The sequence below is a fragment of the Oncorhynchus gorbuscha genome, linkage group LG01, assembly GCF_021184085.1.
Source record: "Oncorhynchus gorbuscha isolate QuinsamMale2020 ecotype Even-year linkage group LG01, OgorEven_v1.0, whole genome shotgun sequence".
Lineage (NCBI taxonomy): Eukaryota > Metazoa > Chordata > Actinopteri > Salmoniformes > Salmonidae > Oncorhynchus > Oncorhynchus gorbuscha.
In genome coordinates this window covers 22,857,417-22,877,655 of record NC_060173.1, presented here as the reverse complement: position 1 = coordinate 22,877,655, position 20,239 = coordinate 22,857,417, and the positions used below count along the sequence as shown (strand labels likewise).

The following is a 20,239-nucleotide window of genomic DNA, read 5'->3' as shown; positions in this document are numbered from 1 at the left end:
ATCCTACCCAGGCTAGATTACGGAGACGTAATTTATAGATCGTCAGGTAAGGGTACTCTAAAGCAGCTAGATGTTCTGTACCATTCAGCCATCAAATTTGGCACCAATGCTCCTTATAGGACACATCACTGCACTCTATAGTCTTCTGTAAACTAGTCATCTCTGTATACCCATTGCAAGACCCACTGGTTGATTATTTTATAAAACCTTCTTATGCCTCACTCCCCCCTATCTGAGATATCTACTGCAGCCCTCATCCTCCACATACAACACCCGTTCTGCTATTCTGTTAAAGGTCCCCAAAGCGCACACATCCCTGGGTCGCTCGTCTTTTCCATTCGAGGCAGCGAACGACTGGAACGAGCTGCAACAAACTCACAAACTGGACAGTTCTCAATCTCTTCATTCAAAGACTCAATCATTGACACTTACTGACACTTGTGGCTGCTTTGCGTGATGTATTGTTCTCTACCTTGTTTCCCTGTGTGCTGTTGTCTGTGCCCAATAATGTTTGTACCCTGTTTTGTGCTGCTGCCATGCTGGGTTGCCATGTGTTGCTGCCATGCTGTTGTCTTAGGTCTCTCTTTATGTAGTGTTGTCTCGCTTGTCGTGATGTGTGTTTTGTCCAATATTTTTATAGGCCCCCGTCCCCGCAGGAGGCCTTTTACTTTTTGGTAGGCCGTCATTGTAAATAAGAATTTGTTCATAACTGACATGCCTAGTTAAATAAAAGGTAAATAATATTCAATTAAAAAGAGAACTTCTACCAGCAATATTTAATCAAATGTATTAGAGATGCTATATGCTAATTTCATTAAGGAACAATGGAATAGTCTAAAATTCCGCTCACCTTGGGCACCGGGCCATGCAAAACGACTGTGACAAGGCTCAATGGAAATCAAGAATGAGGCTTTAAAACCAATGAGAGATATATGCACATTGTTAAAAACAAAAATAACTAATTTTGACTGGCATCAAACCTTAAAATAAATCTAGCAAGCATACAGTTTAATAAGGATTTTAGTTCATCAGCAAGGTAGTTTGACTATTAGTTTATATTGCAGTATTTGTATCTTATCACTGTGTAGCCCACATGCAATGTCAGAGAGCAAATGATACTTGTATCCTCATCATTAGCCCATATCATGAATTGATACATTGTAACTTGAACTGTAGCAAATAGGAATTAGCATTAATGTTAATTAAAATGTCTAAAACAGAAACAAGTAGAATACTTACATCTCTATTATGCTGTAGTACCCTGACAATGCTTATCTATTTATTGTAGCCACATATTTCCTGCTGTTCAAATGTCACTTCTGTTTTTTAAGTCATCATAACCATTTGATTATTGAAGAATGTGGGTCTGAACCCTCAACCTTTGTTCCCCAGAATGTCCCAACGAAGAAAAGATGTGTTCTGAGTTGTCTAAAACAGCAGATATAGGCCACTGTGATTTTACGAAGGGGCCGTGGCAGCAGGGGGTCTAGCCTTTCCAAGAGGACTGGTTGGAGGCCCCCTTGGCATTGCTATTCAAATCAAATGTTATGTCACATGTGCCAAATACAACCGGTGTAGACCTTACCATGAAATGCTTAGTTTACAAGCCCTTAACCAACAATGCATTCCTGGAAATAGGCTTAAGAAAAGTTACTAAATACATTTTTTTAAATGTATAAAAGTAAAATGACGCTATATTCAGGGGTTACCAATACTGAGTCAATGTGCGGGGATACAGGTTAGTCGAGGTAATTTGTACATGTAGGTGGGGTAAAGTGACTATGCATAGATAACTGTGTAGCAGCACTGTAAAATAAAAGGGGGGGGGGTGAGAATAGTCTGACTTGGGTGACTGGAGTCCGACAATTTTTTGGGGCCTACCTCTGGCACCGCCTAGTATATAGGTTCCTAGATTGCAGGAAGCTGCTTGGCCCCAGTGATGTACTGGGCTGTATGCACTACCCTCTGTAGCGCCTTATGGTCAGATGCAGAGCATTTGCCATACCAGGCGGTGATGCAACCGGTCAGGATGCTCTTGACAGTACAGCTTTAGAACTTTGAGGATCTGGGGACCCATGCCAATTCTTTCCAGTCTCCTGAAGAGGAAACGGCGTTGTTGTGCAGTCTTTACGACGGTCTCTGTGTGTTTAAACCATGATAGTTAATTGGCGATGTGGACACCAAGGAATTTGAAACTCAAGTTCACTGGGGATTATCAAAATTAAAAGAATGCTTGTCAGCTCAATGAAAATTCCTAACTAATATTGTTAGTAGCCAACTGTGAATAATGCTCCATGTCGAAGGGTGAGATCACTTAGACCATACACTTCAAAATAATCATAAGAATTGTGCACAAACTAACTCGTAGAAACAATGGCTTGTGGTCTGTAACATTTAAAACGGTTGTTTAACTGATGCTTTATTTCAGACATATCTCCCTACCTCTTCCGAATCATTGGTCAGGGGGTGCCGTCAGTGGCCTACTGGGATGCTGAATGACCAGTTCATGCCGCTGCCTCCAATCATGGAACTGACCCCGGGGCATCGTCAGAAACTCTGTCATGGGTGATGTCCAGTTGGCCAACATGGCCCAGCTGACTGTCCTGGTCATGGGCAACACCACCCTACAGCAGCAGGTGACTGCTGACCTCCAGGGTTATGTGAACAAGGGGCACCAGCCAGAGGTGCAGTATGTAGACTGACAAGGCCTCTGAGGGGAGTTCAGAGAGCACATCTCTTTAGGGTTTTCAAAGGAAATTATGCTGGTATGCCATTTTGAACAATCTCAAATGCAGATTTTCAAATGAAGGACAAGACACTAGTAATAGTGGGGCTGTAGACTAAAGGAAGAAAACCTCCATGGTCCATGAGAAGGGAAGGAGACACTGAAAGAACAGGTTAATGAAATTACTGTTATTTCAAGAGGTTTGTCCTTTGTTTGGACTACCCAAATTAAGAATTGTGAAAAGATATACCCATTTAATTATGTACCTTCTGGAAGTCACTCATACGCTACATCTGAAAGCTGCCACTTATCAAGTGAGTTGTTTCTAGACTGGTGTACTCTGCATGTTTAAACATTAAGAATATAGGGGCCTAACCCTTCTTCAGAGTTTGGTTTAAACTGACACCAGTCCTTTAATTGAGTCAGTGCCATAAAGAATGCATTCAACTTATATGTTGACAAACTGATGTTCACACCGATGTATACCAATAGGCCAGTGTATACCCATCTTACCCGTGTTGGTGGTAATATCACCACCCCTTGACATGGAGCAATCCAAATGTGAACACTACTGCCGTTTGCTGTCTACAATCTGAAAGGTACATTTGACAATAAAAGGCAACAGGAATGTTTGTTGATATGCAGTTCGAATGATGTTCCTCCAGTTCAGTGAGGCAAACCACCCTAATTCCTGACACTATAGCCTACCAAGATATCCTGGAGGCCCTAAAACTCTTCAGGAAAATTCAGAGCATTGCAGACAAAATGTAGAAAGTAACCATTTTTGGCAAGAGATTTAAGACGACCCAGAGTAGGTAACCTGAGAGCAAAGCACTGGATTCAATGTTAACTGGTTTTATCTTACCTTTGAACAAATACACAAAAACATGTTTCAGGTTATTTTAAAATGCCTCTTTATTAGTAACCTAAGTTCTCAGACAGACCCATTTGAAAAAACAAATAAATATACTAGTGAGGGAAGTAATGGAGTGCAAACATTATCCCACAACAACGGTGTCGTCGTCTGGGAATTCGTAATAGGGCACCTCTAGGTTGAGAGGTGCGGGTCCCTTCCGAATTCTCCCTGAGGCGTCGTAGTGGGAGCCGTGGCAGGGACAGTAGTATCCTCCGTAGTCTCCTGCATTGGCGATGGGCACACAGCCCAGGTGGGTGCAGACACCGATCACGATGATCCACTTCGGGTTGGCTACGCGGTCCTTGTCGTGTTGGGGGTCACGTAGCATGGCCATATCCACAGCTTCCTCGGTGGCGATCTCCTTCTCAGTTCGGTGGCGGATGAACAGAGGCTTGCCCCTCCACTTGAAGGTCATGTTCTTACCCTCTGGGATCTCTCCCAGCTTCACCTCAATCTTGGACATGGCCAGCACGTCGGCTGAGGCGCTCATAGAGGAGATGAACTGGGTGGCCACCGTCTTGGCTGTGTAGACGCCCACCACAGCTGTGGCCCCAGTGACCAGGTAGGAGAAGGTCTTCCTGGACTCGCTGCTCTCCTGGGAGGACTTCTTGGGGTCCAGCAACTCAGGACGACGGTAGTCAGAGAAGTCTGGGACCTTGATGTCTGTGTGGGCCATGCGAATTCCACCAGTGGCTACATATGAGAAATATAATATGCAAAATTATGTTCACACTTAATATAGTTCACGTTATTAGAGTTCTTTATCCATAAAAGAGTGATGACAATCAAAGCTGTGTGACTGGAGATCATGCAGACAGTGTAGCCAACAGAGCCGACCCGCTTACTTACAGCTGCACTAGGGTCGCACAGTCTTCCTATGTAGATTAAGACACCCCAGAGCCGGCACGAGATATGGCTCAGAAAACATTACCCAATCCAGGGATGACAAAGGAAGTGCACTTCAAAATTGCCCCAACTGTTACAGCAAGGGATTGAACAACAGTTTCAAGAAACTGCCATTTTCATCCTCTTGCTAGCAAACGTATTTTTCTTCTAGGATATCATGGCAGTCCGCAAACAATTTAAGTGCATGCAGCCACCTACTGTGCTGGAATGTACGATCAATCATGATCTGCCCAATTCTGAATTAACATGAAAATAAAACTAAATCCCTACTAACTTGTCATCCTCCCACTTTATCGTGCTGAAACACTCCACCCTTAATGGTTGTTGACATGTTGAACAATCCTAACAGTAATATCCGTTAGCCCCAATCTCTTTTTCCATCTCCACAACCTTCAACCTGGCATTTCTGATTTCCACAACCGGAGTCATATTCTGTACCATCACTCATTCATATATCTTTATGTACATATTCTTTATCCCCTTACACTTGTGTCTATAAGGTTGTAGTTTTGCAATTGTTAGCTAGATTACTTGTTGGTTATTACTACATTGTCGGAACTAGAAGCACAAGCATTTCGCTACACTCGCATTAACATCTGCTAACCATGTGTATGTGACAAATAAAATTTGATATTGATAACCTTACCAATAAAAGCTATGATGTCAACTTTATCATCAAAGTGCCCTTTGACACCGCACATTCATGAGTGCAATTTTTCATGAGCGCAACCTCCAAACCACACCAGGACCAGCAGAAACACCAGCCCCGATATTAGGTCTACTTACTAAAGGAACAGCTATGGAAGCTTCATCATGCCAGTGTAGTTCCAACAATCTGTTTTACAGCCTCTGCATACAATACATTATGACTTGCTCTATATCTCTGAGCCTCTAGCCTGTCTCTGCACCTGGCGTCAACTAAATGCTGCACTACTAGCTTAACGTTACCTGGTTAAATAAAAGATGAAATAAAAAAATTAACTAAAACATTTAGTCGAATACAGTGTGAGTGAGGCCATGTGGTCTCAAACACTCACCACATTACACTTGCTTCCTACCATGGCCTTCTTTACTAGATGCTCCACTGCTTTCGGTATCACGAGCTCTTCTTCCTATGTCTTGCCACTACAGACCATTCCGGTCCTTGACCCTCATCCTCCGGAATTTCCGAACCTTGCAGAAGCCTTTACGGAGACACGTCACGTTGAACAACAAAGGAGCGGATTGGCGGACACTGCCATTCCAAAATGGCTACTGTGGCTTCTGCTTCATAGCATGAAGACAAAAAAATACAGTTAAGTTTTTTTTTTTTTGCTCGGTGTATCAGTTGGGATAATTCTGAGAGAAACATCATCCCTGAATTGAGGTACATTTTCTGAGCCATAGCTCCCGTCGGCACCGCGGTGTTTTAATCTACACAGGAAGTGTAGCCTAGTGGTTCGAGCGTTGGACTAGTAACCGGAAGGTTGCGAGTTCAAACCCCCGAGCTGACAAGGTACAAATCTGTCGTTCTGCCCCTGAACAGGCAGTTAACCCACTGTTCCCAGGCCGTCATTGAAAATAAGAATGTGTTCTTAACTGACTTGCCTGGTTAAATAAAGGTAAAATTTAAAAAAAAAATTTATTACCCCTATACTCAGGCGGTCGGCTCTGCTGCCTATTAGACAGTGCAACGTTTGATATGTAGAATGTAGCTGATTTTACGAGGAGTTTGTATTCATATGTAATAGTTAAGCTTCTTATACAGGATGTTGACAAGTCCACCCAGGGCGCCATGTCTTGGTCACAACATGAAGTTGACAAGACGAACCATATCAACCTAAACTAAAGCCAAGGAGCAAAGTACCAAAAGGTCTGGTTGAGACAACACCCCCCCCAAAAAATGTAATCACTGACATTGAGGCGGGTTAAAAAAATCAAAATATACATTGCCCAAGATCAGCAGTTAGCAAGCTAGTTTCCTGAATGCGACCTTACCACTAACGCAAGCTGAAATAGCGGGCGTCTTCTGTGAGCTGGATTTCAGCAGTGAATCTCCCTTCACCGCTCCAGGGAGCAGTGCTTTGAGGGATCCATTCACAGCTACATTGGTCGCCTGCAAGTATGGGGACAAAGCCCCAGAACGAGCGGCTAAGGACAGCATCTTTATCCGAACCAGTACTTTAACTCCGTTGGGGGACACACCGACCTTTGAAAAGACCCGTGAGTTCCTCCATTTATTGGCAGGTCGATCGGCCTGCGTAAAATTCTGACGTATATTTTAGGATACTGTTAGCAATTTATATAGTTTTTAGCTACCATTATGCCTCAATAGTCGCATTAATTATCAAAATATAAAATAGGTGACTTATTTCGTAATAAAAAGGATGCTTCACGTAGATTAATTCCAAAAAGTTTGTAATTTTTCTCCGGCAATTCTTATGCCAGCATTTGAGCTGGGTCCTTGAACTGTAAACAGTCGCTTTATGAATGTTTCCACATAGCTAGATACTACAGCCACAAAGTATCGTATGTCTATATCGCAAATAAGTAGTTAGTTCATCTTTGGCAATATCGTAACAAATCCTTTAAACAAAAATGTGCTTTTTTGTTCTTATTATTTGAGGTTAGCCATAAGGTTAGCAGTGTGTTTAGGTTTATCACATTTAAGAGGATAAATTGTATAAATAGGCGGGATTTATGCGTTTTTTTTCAGGGGGTGGATCAGCTTTAATATTGCGGATATATGTTTGGGGTCTTAAAAAAAAAATGTCCATTCAAATAATATGAAATTGATCAGAAATACAGTGTTGACATTATTAATGTTGTATATGACTAGTGTAGCTGGAAACGGGTAGATTTTTTAAATGGAATATCTTCATAGGCTTACAGAGGTCCATTATCGGCAACCATCACTCCTGTGTTCCAATGGCACGGTGTGTTAGCTCATCCAAGTTTATAATTTAAAAAGGCTAAACCCTTTTGCAATTATGCTGAAAACCGAAAGCTGAAAACTGTTGTCGTGATTAAAGAAGCAATAAAACTGGCCTTTAGACTAGTTGAGTATGTGGAGCATCAGCACTTGTGGGTCGATTACAGGCTCAAAATGGCCAGAAACAAAGACCTTCCTTCTGAAACTCGGCAGTCTATTCTTGTTCTGAGATGTGAAGGCTATTCCATGTCAGAAATTGGCAAGAAACACAAGATCTCGTACAACGCTGTATACTACTCCCTTTACAGAACAGCGCAAACTGTCTCTAACCAGAATAGAAAGAGGAGTGCGAGGCACCGGTGCACAACTGAGCAAGAAGACAAGTACATTAGTGTTTCTCAAACTAGACAGACGCCTCACAAGTCCTCGACTGGCAGCTTCATTAAATAGTACCCGCAAAACACCAGCCTCAACATCAACAGTGAAGAAGCGACTCCGGGATGCTGGCCTTCTAGGCAGAGTTCCTCTGTCCAGTGTCTGTGTTCTTTTGTCCATCTTTTCTTTATATTGGCCAGTCTGAGATATGGCTTTTTCTTTGCAACTCTGCCTAGAAGGCCAGTATCCCAGTCACCTCTTCACTGTTGCAATTCCTAAGCCATTCCTGGACCTGTGACCAAAAACGAGCGACATATGGACAGTCCCAAAATAAACGATTTAATGACTCTGCCTCCTGGCAGCAAAATCTGCAATTGACTGTCATTTCTCTTTGCTTATTTGAGCTGTTCTTGCCATAATATGGACTTGGTATGTAACCAAAAAGGGCAATCTTCTGTATACCACCCCTACCTTGTCACAACACAACTGGTTTGTCTCAAACACATTTAAGAAGGAAAGAAGTTCCACAAATTAACTTTTAACAAGGCACACCTGTTAAATTAAATCCATTACATGTGACCTCATGAAGCTGTTTGAGAGAATGCCAAGAGTGTGCAAAGCTGTTAAGGCAAGGAGTGGCTACTTTGAAGAACCTCAAATGTGAAATATATTTTAATTTAACACTTTTTTTTTGCTTACTACATGATTCAATTAGTGTTATTTCATAGCTTTGATGTCTTCACTATTATTCTACAATGTAGAAAATAGTACAAATAAAGAAAAAACAATGAATGGGTAGGTGTGTCCAAACTTTTGACTGGTACTGTATATAAAATTATAAAAACAACACGTGAATACCTGGAGATGGTTTTGGACAGGTCATGTGAATTGGCTACTGAAGGCCAAAAGCTAGCTAGCTCTAATGTTGTTATTGTTCTGTTGTTTTGGTGATTACAGGTGATGGTGTTGTGGCTCCATACAATGGGGATGAGGAGTGGAACCCTTGGGAGGCTGAGCAGGCTGATGATATCTCTGCTCTTCTCAAACGGAGGGAGGCTTTCAGACAATATACCAGGAGCTCATTGACAAAAACAGGCCCAAGAGATACAAATCTCAAATCTGGGGGATAGCTGCCATAGGTAAGCCATGCCTTTTTAGTGATGCTCTGTGACAAGTTGTCCAGTATTGCTTGATATCTCCTCTTGCAGTAACAGTTAAGCTACATGATGGTGTAAAACACAAATTATTATGGACATTGTCACACCGAAGTAACTCCTCTCTTCTTTCAGGACTTTTCCTTTGGGAACATATTTTAGAAGGGCCCGTCAACCCCACCAACATACTGTAACAAGCATAGTGGAGAGAGGGGGAGATATATTTCACGTAAGGCATCACAAATTAGACTTATGTCATAATAAAAGATACATATGATCTTGCTGATGTCAGTTATTCTCATCGGCCGGAGAAGAAGAAGGCACTATGCCCCCCTCCCACCCTTTCTCTATCTATCTCTTTCTCTCGCTTTTTCTTTTCTTTGTCTATAGTTTCTACACAGGCCCAGCGGTGATCCAGGGCCACGTTCCTTTGGACACAGACAGTGTGGTTCTGGTGCTGAATGACCAGGAGCAACAGAAGATCCCCTGCGCTACCCGGTGGTTGCAACACATCCAGACCCTCATGTGGGTTGATTCTGTAAACTGTTTAGCTGTGGTACTGCTAGGCAGCAAGCGCTGCACAAAGGACTGGATCAGCATCTACCTGAGGAGGCATGGGGTCTTCGTGGACCTGCTCTTCCTGGTCTATGGAAGCCCCTGGGTCAATGACAAGGATGTCTTCCAGTGGCCTGTTGGAGTAGCCACGTATGTCTTCTTTTCTGGGATCTGGGGCCATGTAACAAGGTTTTAGAGTATGAGTGCTGATCTAGGATCAGTTTGATATAATTATATGGACGGGGAAACTGATTAGCACTTTGAATATGGACCCAGATTTATTTTCTCATGATCTTAGAGTTCCTCTCTTCTTGTTTGTCTTTTACCCTCACCATACACCTTTAATTTAGCGCATGTTTCCATTTCAGTACACCATACCTATCCATTGTACCAGAAAAAAAGTGTTATTTGACTGTGGATTTCTATGTCTCTCTCTTTTCAGATACAGGCAGTTTCCTGTAGTCACGGCAAACTCCCAGATGGTGAACTCCACCAGGCCCTTCCTCTGTAACTTTTTGGGAACCGTCTACAAGAACTTCTCGAGGGAAACACTAATGGGGATCTAGAAAAAAAAACAGGACTGGACAAATAGTGCATCATTACTGCCTGGGAGAAGTATGTCGCTGTCGCACACCGTCTGTTTCAGTTCACGGTAATGGTTTTCAGTCCAATTTTTGCATCCTGGCTCACTTCACTGGAAATACTCTTTGTTATTAGGCCTTGTTTACCAATAAAATACCAACTCTGACATCCTCAAATAAAGTTAAACTATTTTGATCTTTGTGTTAGCAGTTGATGTTGTTCTTTAATTACACAGACTACAAAGCAAATCAGGTGTATGAAAATAGATTATTTTTTTAATTTTATTATTATTTTATTTTTATTTTTTATTTTTTGTTATAAATCATAGATGTTATGCTGAGAGGTATATGGTAGATTGTCATGCTCCCCTGTCCTCAGTGGTTCTCTCCAGTGAACAAAGTGACAGGATGTAGTTTATAACCTAGCCCTAGCCTGTGGTTGACCAATTACAATTCCTTGCAATAAAACTGGGCTAATGGCCAAATAACAAGTATCCTATTTCAGGCTCACTGTATAGACACATTTCTCCCACATCTCTGACCAATTGCTCATTACTCCCCTATTACTCTATTGACTTATCGTTTAAACGTGTAATACATTAAATTAACCCTCTGCTCACTATTCCTTACAGTCATTCCTCCTCCTCTCCTGCATCAGGTGGCTTCCTCAGGAGACAGCAAAGAGTCTGAGACGGTACCAGACAGCCCTGGCCCAAAGCAAGCTCACCCTCTGCCCGGTGGAAATCTACTTGGAGTGCTACCGCATCTACGAGGCTGTGCCTATGGTTCGGTGCCCGTGGTGGAGGACATTGTGACTCCAGGTGGGTGCTCTGCTGCACACAGCTCCCCACTGCATCTCCTCAAAGCTGCAGGAGCCCTCTTCATCTTTCGCAAGGACTATAAGGAGCTGCCAGGACTCCTGGAGAAGGAGAAGGGGATGAGTCAGGAGGAGAGGACTGAGAGGAGGAAGAGACTGCTGGAGTGGTATAGCAGTTTCCACCTGCAGATGAAGGACAGGTTCACCGAGGTCTTCGAGGTCAACCGCAAGGCTCCCCGGAGGGTGATGCGGTCTGCACAACGCATCACCGGGGGCAAACTACCTGCCGTCCAGGACACCTACATCACCCGATGTCACGGGAAGGCCAAAAAGATCATCAAGGACAACAACCACCCGAGCCACTGCCTGTTCACCCAGCTACCATCCAGAAGGTGAGGTCATTTCAGGTGTATCAAATCTGGGAGCATGAGACTGTAAAACAGCTTCTGTCTCAAGGCCATCAGACTGCTAAACAGCAATCATTAACTCAGAGTGGCTGCTGCCTACATAGAGACTCACTAGTCACTTTAAACAATGCCACTTTAATAATGTTTACATATCTTACATTACTCATCTCATATGTTTATACTGTATCTTATGCCATCTATTGCATCTTGCCTATGCTGCTTGGCCATCGCTCATCCATATATTTATATACATATTCTTATTCCATCCCTTTAGATTTGTGTGTATTATGTAGTTGTTTGGGAATTGTTAGGTATTACTGCACTGTCGGAACTAGAAGCACAAGCATTTCGCTACACTCGCATTAGCATCTGCTAACCATGTGTATGTGACCAATAAAATGTCATTTGATTTAAGGAGGTGTTCTTCAAAAACAACTGAGAGAGAAACTTACAGCTCAGAGGAAAATGGATCATCCTTACAAGGAACAATGTGGATTTCATTTTAAGTGTCTTCAGGGAGAGAAGCCAAATTTCTTGGGGTTTATGTGGGTAATTTGTAAAGCTACCACTAGACAACAAATACAATTGTATTTGTTACATGTATCAAATACAACAGGTGTAGACTTTACCGTGAAATGCTTGCTTCCTAACCCTTCCCAATGATGCACTTTTAAAAATGTATTAACTAGCATGAGAAATAAAATACACAAGAATTAAGGTATATGCAGATTGTACCAATACCAGATCAATGTGCAGCGGTACGAGGTATTTGAGGTAGATGTGTACATTAAGGCAGAGTAAAGTGACTAGACATCAGGATAGATGATAAGACTCAAGTAAAAAAACGTAGCAGTTTTTACAAGGAAATTTGACAACACATAAGCCCAAAAATAGATGTATTTGAAAATAATAACTTCATACCTTGATTATGTTGAGACACGATCAATTGTCTCTTCTTTTATTTGTGGGATTATTTGGGAACAGATTTCCCATTGTTTTTTGCTGAATTCCTGGTGATTTTCCAGTCTTTTTCTTACTAAACTAAACTTTTACCAAAATAATCACTTGCGAGCTTGTTTTGGCTGCGTTTTGCCGGTGTTTGTAGACCCCTTGACTTTTCCCACATTTTGTTACGTTACAGCCTTATTCTAAAATGGATTAAATCAAATACATTTCTCAGCAATCTATAGACAATACTCCATAATGACAAAGCGAAAACATTGAAAATAAAAAAGAGCAAAAACCAAGCCATGAGCTACATCATTCTTAAATGAAATACGTTTGTAACCACCTAGGCTCTTCCTAGAGTTGGCCGTCCAGACTAACTGAGCAATCAAGGGAAAAGGGCCAGGGAGGTGATCAAGAACCCTATGGTCACCCTATGGCAGAGCTCTATTGTTCCTCTGTGGAGATGGGAGAACCTTCCAGAAGGACAACTATTTCTTCATCACTCCACCAATTAGGCCTTTATGGTAGTGTCCAGATGGAAACCACTTCTCAGTAAAAGGCACATGACAGCCCGCTTGGAGTTTGCCAAGAGGCACCTAAAGACTCTCAGACCACGTGAAACAAGATTCCCTGGTCTGATGAATCCAAGATTGAACTCTTTGGCCTGAATGTCAAGCGTCACATCTGGAGAAAACCTGGTACCATCCTTATAGTGATGCATGGTGGTTGGCAAAGCCCTAAGTATGGGCTTTGGCTGGGCCACTCAAGGACATTCGGAGACTTGTCCCGAAGCCACTCCTGTGTTGTCTTGGCTGTGTGCTTAGGGTCGTTGTCCTGTTGGAAGGTGAACCTTGGCCCCAGTCTGAGGTTCTGAGCACTATGGAGCAGGTTTTCGTCAAGGATCTCTCTGAACTTTGCTCCGTTCTCAATCTTGACTTGTCTCCCAGTCCCTGCCAACCACCATGCATCACCATAAGGATGGTACCCGATCATACATCTCTGGATAGACATGAAAATAGCTGTGCAGCAACACCCATACAACCTGACAGACCTTGAGAGCATCTGCAGAGAAGAATTGGAGAAACTCCACAAATACAGGTTTTTCAAGCTTGTAGCGTCATACCCAAGAAGACTTGATGCTGTAATCGCTGCCAAAGGTGCTGCAACAAAGTACTGAGTAAAGGGTCTGAATACTTATGTAAATGTGATATTTCAATGTTTATTTTTTATACATTTGCTTCAATTTCTGAACCTGTTTTTTTTCTTTGTCATTATGGGATATGTGTAGATTGATATTTTAGAATAAGGCTGTAACAACAAAATTCTGAGAAAGTTCAAAGGGTCTGAATACTTTCCAAAGGTACTGTATATAGTGTATGGGAAGATCTCAATTGCATACTCCTTGTGTCCTGTTCTCGTAGGGTCAATGCAGATAGTTGGATAACCATTTCATAAACTATTTAGCTTCTACCCCAAGCCATAAAACTGCTGTCTCGGAGCCTATTGTTCCGTGAGCCCATACTGGTACCGTTTGCCGGACGGTAGTAGTGTGAACAGTCTAAGGCTTGGGTGGCTGAAGTCTTAGGCAATTTTTTGGGGCCTTCCTCTGACATCGCCTGAAAGAGAAGTCCTGGATGTAGCACTTTGCAGTCGAGGGCAGTGCATTTGCCATGCCAAGCGGTGATGCAGCCATTCAAGAGGCTCTTGATGGTGAAGCTGTAGAACCTTTTGAGGATGTGAGGGCCCATGCCAAATCTTTTCAGCCTCCTGAGGGGGAAAAGGAGAGCGACAATTTCCTCTAAACGACTGTGCGGTTGTGTGTGAACCATGTAATTCCTTAGTAATGTGGGCGCCAAGTGCCTTCAAGTTCTCGACCCGCTTCACTACAGCCTTTGTCAATGTGAATGGGGATGTGCTCTCCCTTCTTTTTACTGTAGTCCACTATCAGCTCCTTGGTCTTACTGATGTTGAGGAAGAGGCTGTTGTCCTGGCACAACACTGCCAAATCACTGACCTCTCTGTAGGCTGTCTCATCTCCTACGGTGATCAGGCCTACCACCATCGTGTCATCAGCAAACGTGATGGTGTTGGATTCGTGCACAGCCAGGCAGTCGTGGGTGAACAGCGAGTACAAGAGGGTACTAAGCACACACCCCTGAGAGGCCACCATGTTGAGGGTAAGTGTGGCGGAGGTGTGTTGCCTATCCTCACCACCTGGGGCCCGGCCCGTCAGGAAGTCCAGGATCCAGTTGCAGAGGGAGGTGTTCAGTCCCAGGACCCCGAGCTTGGTGATGAGCTTGGAGGGGACTATGGTGTTGAACGCTGAGCTGTAGTCTATGAACAGAATTCTCACAAAGTTATTTCCTGTATTTTCCAGGTGGGAGGGGTCAGTGTGAAGTGCAATTGAGATTGCGTCATCTGTGGATCTGTTGGGATGGTATGCGAATTGGTGCGGTTCTAGGGTGTCCGGGATGATGGTGTTGATGTGTGTCATGACCAGCCTTTCAAAGCACTTTAATTGTGGTTGAACTTACATATACTGAATGCACACAATTCAAAGCAGTATTGTGATGGGCCTTTTAGAATTTTTTACCCATCTCGATATTTGTCAGCTGGATATCTCATTTTCCTTTTATGTTTAGTCATAGATCCATCTTTAAACTGTTATGTAGGGTTTGTTATTGTGACAGCGGTAAGTGTATCTCCAATGCAATTGCTGTAAACCATATCCTAATATGTGTTCATGCTGCTAATGAAATGTAGCTTGAATAATGAACACTGTTCCTTTTATGTGAAATGTTGTGCAATGTTTGTCTTTCCATTAAAACCTGTATAACTTTTTAAATGATTTAATAGGATATGTGCACATGAGACTGGAAAGAATGAATCTGCACCATAACATGATCTCCTGCAGATGGAGTTATAGAACCACAGTCATTTCAGTACATATTGTTTTGTTGAATGTACAGGTATAGTGAGCAGAATTAACACTTGGTTATATTAAATACATATTAAGAGGTTTCTTCTCATAAAGCATGCTTATCACCAAATATGCTCCATTTTCTCATAGGGCCCTCATCAGGGACATTGATCCTGGTAAAGAAAACAACTGTACATAAACTGATGCCACTTTTACATAAGGTAAATCTTTTTTTGTTACACAGATCCGTAGGTGCTAGTGTGGTACCATAGACATAATGAAAATGCCACACAGCACAGTGAGGATAGATGGATAACTTCTAATATAAAGAATTAAAACTACAATATTATGTTGAATATATTGATTCTTTCTTACAGTCATTTTTAAGTGTAGAAACCCCCAAGGCCAATGGAAACATTGTAACACTGGTAGCAGTTACTTTGTATAATCATTCCAATGTCACTGATGCAACTTTGATACATTTACATTTAAGTCATTTAGCAGACGCTCTTATCCAGAGCGACTTACAAATTTTACATGCGTGTTTATAATATCAACACTGCCTTGGGGCGTATGTGGATCATACATGGCTGGAGAAAATCCAGCAGGAATTTCACTGAAATTAGCCCGAAAACATAAGTGGTACTACTGGTTAGATACAAATCATGTCAATCCATCTCTTGTTTCCTCTATTCCTCTTCGATCCCTCCCATTTCCACACGGAGTCTGTGGCAGCTGTGCTGCAGTCTGTTTTGTCTGGGAAAACGAAGCAAATGGGAAGTGTGGGACCCGGGAAACTAGAGAGCACCAAAAGGACGATATATATATATGACACGTGACGTACAGTTGCCGTGTACTACCTTGGTGCCGCGTGCAATAAAACCGCGCGCCTCTCACCACATTGAAGATTTCTATTTATCGGATTATTAAAGGTTATGCAGTTGCATCAACGCGACATCTCCGCACTGCCTGGCATTGCCAGCAGTTATCAGTGATTTCATTGATTGATATCAGGATTTCGTGTTGGCCTCCTTTTCTAGGACTACTCGTGTATAAGGAGAACAATGGACTAAACGTTTTCTCGAATAGCTACTTTACAAGGGAATAAATCTAATTTGAAAATTGGCGCCGAGTTTTCGTGGCTACAAATTGTTGTTTGGTAGGGGAAAACTACGCAATCTGTGTGATGCTTCGGGTGTTATAGGCGTGCAGCAAGACTAGCCTTTTAATAGTTGAATTTCCTAACCACTCTGAATCGACCCGAAAATGTCTAATACAAAGTTCAAAAAGGATAAAGAAATCATTGCTGATTACGAGAGTCAAGTTAAAGGTAAATTTGTTTTACATTTCGCCTACTTTGATTTTTAGCCCCATTATGGGGTTAATTTAGTGAGCTTTGTCTAAACTCAAGAGTATGAGATATATAGCCTGGCTGACCCTGTGCTCCGTAAAGCTTTTGCCAGACTCACTGATGAGAGATCAACAATATGATTGGGCTACTAAAGAAGACTCTAACAAACTGTTATATTCTGTGTTTGTGTCCAATATTATATACCAGTTTGAGAGACCTATTTACCAGTAGATAGAAAGATATATTTTGTTTGAAAGATTAACATTTCAAGCGTTTGGGACTAAGGTTCTAACTGCATTTGTCAACATTGAGTTATTGACAGAATATTGAACAGAATAGTACTATATAGTACTCTAAATACCCCAAATGATGTTAAATTCGTAATAATAAAATATAACAATTTGACACCATTCAAACCAATGAATGCCAATTATTTCAGAATTATCTTTGCAGATAGAACCTTATACTATCAAGCTCTCGATTTGTCAGGCGTACTCTGTTCCCTTTCATTCCCACTGTTGTCAAATTCTCTATCCTTTAATTTAGGTTCACTTCATTTGCCTTCCTTGTGTTTTGTATGACTTGTTTCAAATATACCTTCATCAGGCATTGTCTGCAGCCCAGGTCTGTAAAGGTAGCCACATCTTATTTTAGGCGTGTCCTAATCCTTTTTAACAGAACGTTCTGATTTAAATGGCTCTGCTTTGTAGTGTTCTTGTCACCTCAAACTAGCATGGGTCTCAAAATAACAAACGCAAACAATAAAACCTGGTGCTTATACATAATTTATACAGGTGCTTCTTTTGATACTTGGCTTGGGGCCATTAACATTAATTTCCCAACTTTTTCACGCTCCAAACCCCCTGCAAACATACAAGAGGCTTTTTCCCCCAGACAAATGTACACAGAAAAGGGGCAGTTACTGCTGCTCTGTGGTAACCATGGGGACTTGGCCCTGGCCAAGGAACTGCGTTCTCCAGAGCTGTTGGGAGCTCTGACATACCACCTATTCACGTCTCCATAGCAAACCTTAAACCCAGAGAGAGGCCGAGGGGAGGGGGGCAGGCAATGCTGCTTGAGGAATTACCAGATTGTGTACACTTGAGCAGAAGCTCTCATTTGCGAGGAATGTGTATAGCCCCTTCGCTTGTGATGACTAAGGCCTTTCAGCTGTATTGGAAGGGTGATGCACAGTCATAAGGGACACTGTGGGTGCGGAACCTCCCGTTTGTCATGCAAATCGAGCCAAATGGGGTAATAATAACACAGCTGATACAACTGGAGCATTCCTCTTGGGGAACAGAGGTCTGAATATAGCACACAGAGACAACCTGTTACTCTATGGTGGATCAGCCTTGATCTCACTCTGTTGGTTTTGAAGTTGAGTTATTTGGCCTCAATAGATAGTAATAGTTTTCCCCATATGACTTTTTTTGAAAGATTGATTTACCCCATGAGTAGCTCCATGATATTGGCAATGTCCTTTTATCTGCATACCTTTCTTGTTGTCTTTGCATTGCAAATCTTTAACTTTTGTATACTCTGTGTAAAAACTGTGTGTTCCAGACATTTACCTTAGATTTGTTGTATATTCATCCTATATAGCCATTTTGTTTTTCATGAATAGTGGTAGGCAGCATGAAGTAAAAGTATATAATGTGATTGTCAGTGTCATTTGGAAATAAGGGGAAGCATGTGATATCTCCCTTATCATTTGTCCATAGGCTAGTCTGTGTGAAGAGCTGAAAGTGGCTATACTTGGATTTAAAAATAATCTAATGTTCATGGAAGATTGCCATCAGTCGCTACTCCCAGCCTCTTGATTTGTACAAATTCCTTGGCTCTTTTATTCAACATAATCTTGACCCTTGAGATTAATGCTGTTGTGCTGTTCCAAACTCTGCTAAAGCTGTCACTATCTAATTTTACACACAAATACCTTTGGTGTTGCAGACATAAGTCATGAGTTGTATTTGTAAAATACTTACTAAAAACACAACATTCTCCATTCATTGTAAACCCAAGGTTGTGAAATATTTTTGGCACTCCAGTTTTGTAGCATCTTTTAATGGGTGTCTCTATTTGCCAAAGCATATATCTGAAGCCAGAGGCAAGTTTTGTACAGACATTGATTACTCAAGGAGCAGAACCTCAAGCAACCCCAGAGGAAATGAGAGGAATATGTTTGATGTGCTAGTTCCCAGCCTCGCAGCCTCTCTTTTGGAAGATGAGGACTGGTATGCTTTATTTGGACAAATAGTTGTTTTAGAGGACCTTCTCAACCTCCACTATCCTATCAACTGGCAGTGCAACCACCATCATTGTCCATCGGACAGTTATGCCTGACACCAACTCCAGTGATTCTACTTAAAAATAAATATAAAGCATTTCCTACTCTTTCTACTGACAACTTCTGAGAGCTGTATGGAGAAAAGCTAAGAGTGATTATTATTCAAGTCAATAGTTTATCCTCATATTTCATCCTCTCTAGTTCTTTGCTGTCTGGCTTTGGCAGTCTCTCTTGGCCGGCTGGCAGTGTTTTCAATCAGAGCCTAATCTGTCATTCAACTGACATTCTTTTCTTAAGCATCTTCCAGGAGAAGCTTTTTTATCCTTCCCCACCAAATGGAATTTAAGTTGAAGTTATTTTGCATTCAAGGTTAGAGGAAATTATTCATAGGTGATATTACAGGAATCTACAACTCTAAACTGAACATCATGTTTTTTAAAATGTGAATTTTATTTGACCTTTTATTTAACTAGGCAATTCAGTCAAGAACAAATTCTTATTTACAATGATGGCCTACCCCGGCCAAACCCTAACCCGGATGACGCTGGACCAATTGTGTGCCGCCCTATGGGACTCCCAATCACGGCCGGTTATGATACAGCCTGTAATCAAACCAGGGTCGGTAGTGATGCCTCTTGCACTGATATGCAGTGCCTTAGACTGCTGTGCTACTCGGGAACCTTTAGGCCTATATATTATGTATTATTATTAAATGATGGATAGTTCATTAGTATTTAAGCTAGTTGAGGGGTGTGGGTGAAATGAGACTTCATCTGTCATCCTGTCCCTGTGACCAGCTGAACAGAGAACAACAACTTTCCCCTGTCTGTTCTCTCTTGGCCCCAGAGGCCCCTCTTGTTGGTTTGATGTCTAGCGATGGCATGCTCTCCGTGGCCTGGCTGTGCCTGTCGCCCCCCCCCCACAAGTTGCTGACCGGGGTCCTGTCCCAAACCATCATAAAGGGTGCCCCTGTGGTCTTCCCCACTGCCTTTGAAATAAGAGGCTCACCCCTCGGCATTGAAGATGAGAATGGCTGGGACTGTTGTCCATATGTATGCAAGGCAATGGGTGGGGGTAGATGAGAAAAAAGAAACCCGCACACTGCTCTTGCTAGTATCACTGGTCTTCATTAAGCTTCAATGGGTGAGGGCACACTTCCAGAATCCCTCAAAGCCCATCCGTAGACTCCCTCCTTGGCCCTGTCCTCTTTTACAGCCACAGTGGTGCTTGTAAACTGCCCCCCCCCAAATGCTGGTCCTTGCTGGTCCAAATGCTGGTCCAAATGCCCCCCTTCTGTAGCTCAGTTGGTAGAGCATGGCGCTTGTAACGCCAGGGTAGTGGGTTCGATCCCCGGGACCACCCATACGTAGAATGTATGCACAC

General features: G+C 42.3%; 2 protein-coding genes and 1 pseudogene across 6 annotated transcripts in view; 2 read left to right on the top strand and 1 right to left on the bottom strand.

The window, feature by feature from the left end:
* Positions 1-3,615: 3,615 nt before the first annotated feature.
* On the bottom strand, positions 3,616-6,773 carry LOC124034797 (cytochrome b-c1 complex subunit Rieske, mitochondrial-like). The gene is made up of 2 exons (XM_046348259.1): positions 6,525-6,773; positions 3,616-4,334 (listed from the first exon to the last, which is right to left on the bottom strand). Exons 1-2 carry the CDS (start codon positions 6,688-6,690, stop codon positions 3,724-3,726), a joined length of 777 nt encoding a protein of 258 aa, XP_046204215.1. The 5' UTR covers positions 6,691-6,773; the 3' UTR covers positions 3,616-3,723.
* An 818-nt stretch (positions 6,774-7,591) lies between these two features.
* Positions 7,592-11,474, top strand: LOC124040764 (annotated as a pseudogene).
* A 4,512-nt stretch (positions 11,475-15,986) lies between these two features.
* The window catches only part of LOC124034742 (SLIT-ROBO Rho GTPase-activating protein 1-like), a 152,919-nt gene continuing 148,666 nt past the window's right edge, over positions 15,987-20,239 (top strand). For all 5 annotated transcript variants that reach the window (XM_046348257.1, XM_046348256.1, XM_046348255.1 and 2 more), the window contains exon 1: positions 15,987-16,545. In XM_046348257.1, the coding sequence (XP_046204213.1) occupies positions 16,482-16,545 (64 nt within the window). In that variant the 5' untranslated portion in view covers positions 15,987-16,481. The remainder of the gene's footprint in view (positions 16,546-20,239) is intronic.

What these genes read in the sequence shown, in the direction of transcription:
- LOC124034797 (XM_046348259.1), bottom strand. Translation starts at nt 6,690, where the DNA reads ATGCTGTCCTTAGCCGCTCGTTCTGGGGCTTTGTCCCCATACTTGCAG. An exon ending in TATTTCAGCTTGCGTTAGTG is followed by an intron (nt 4,335 to 6,524) that starts GTAAGGTCGCAT and finishes TCTCATATGTAG; the next exon opens with CCACTGGTGGAATTCGCATG.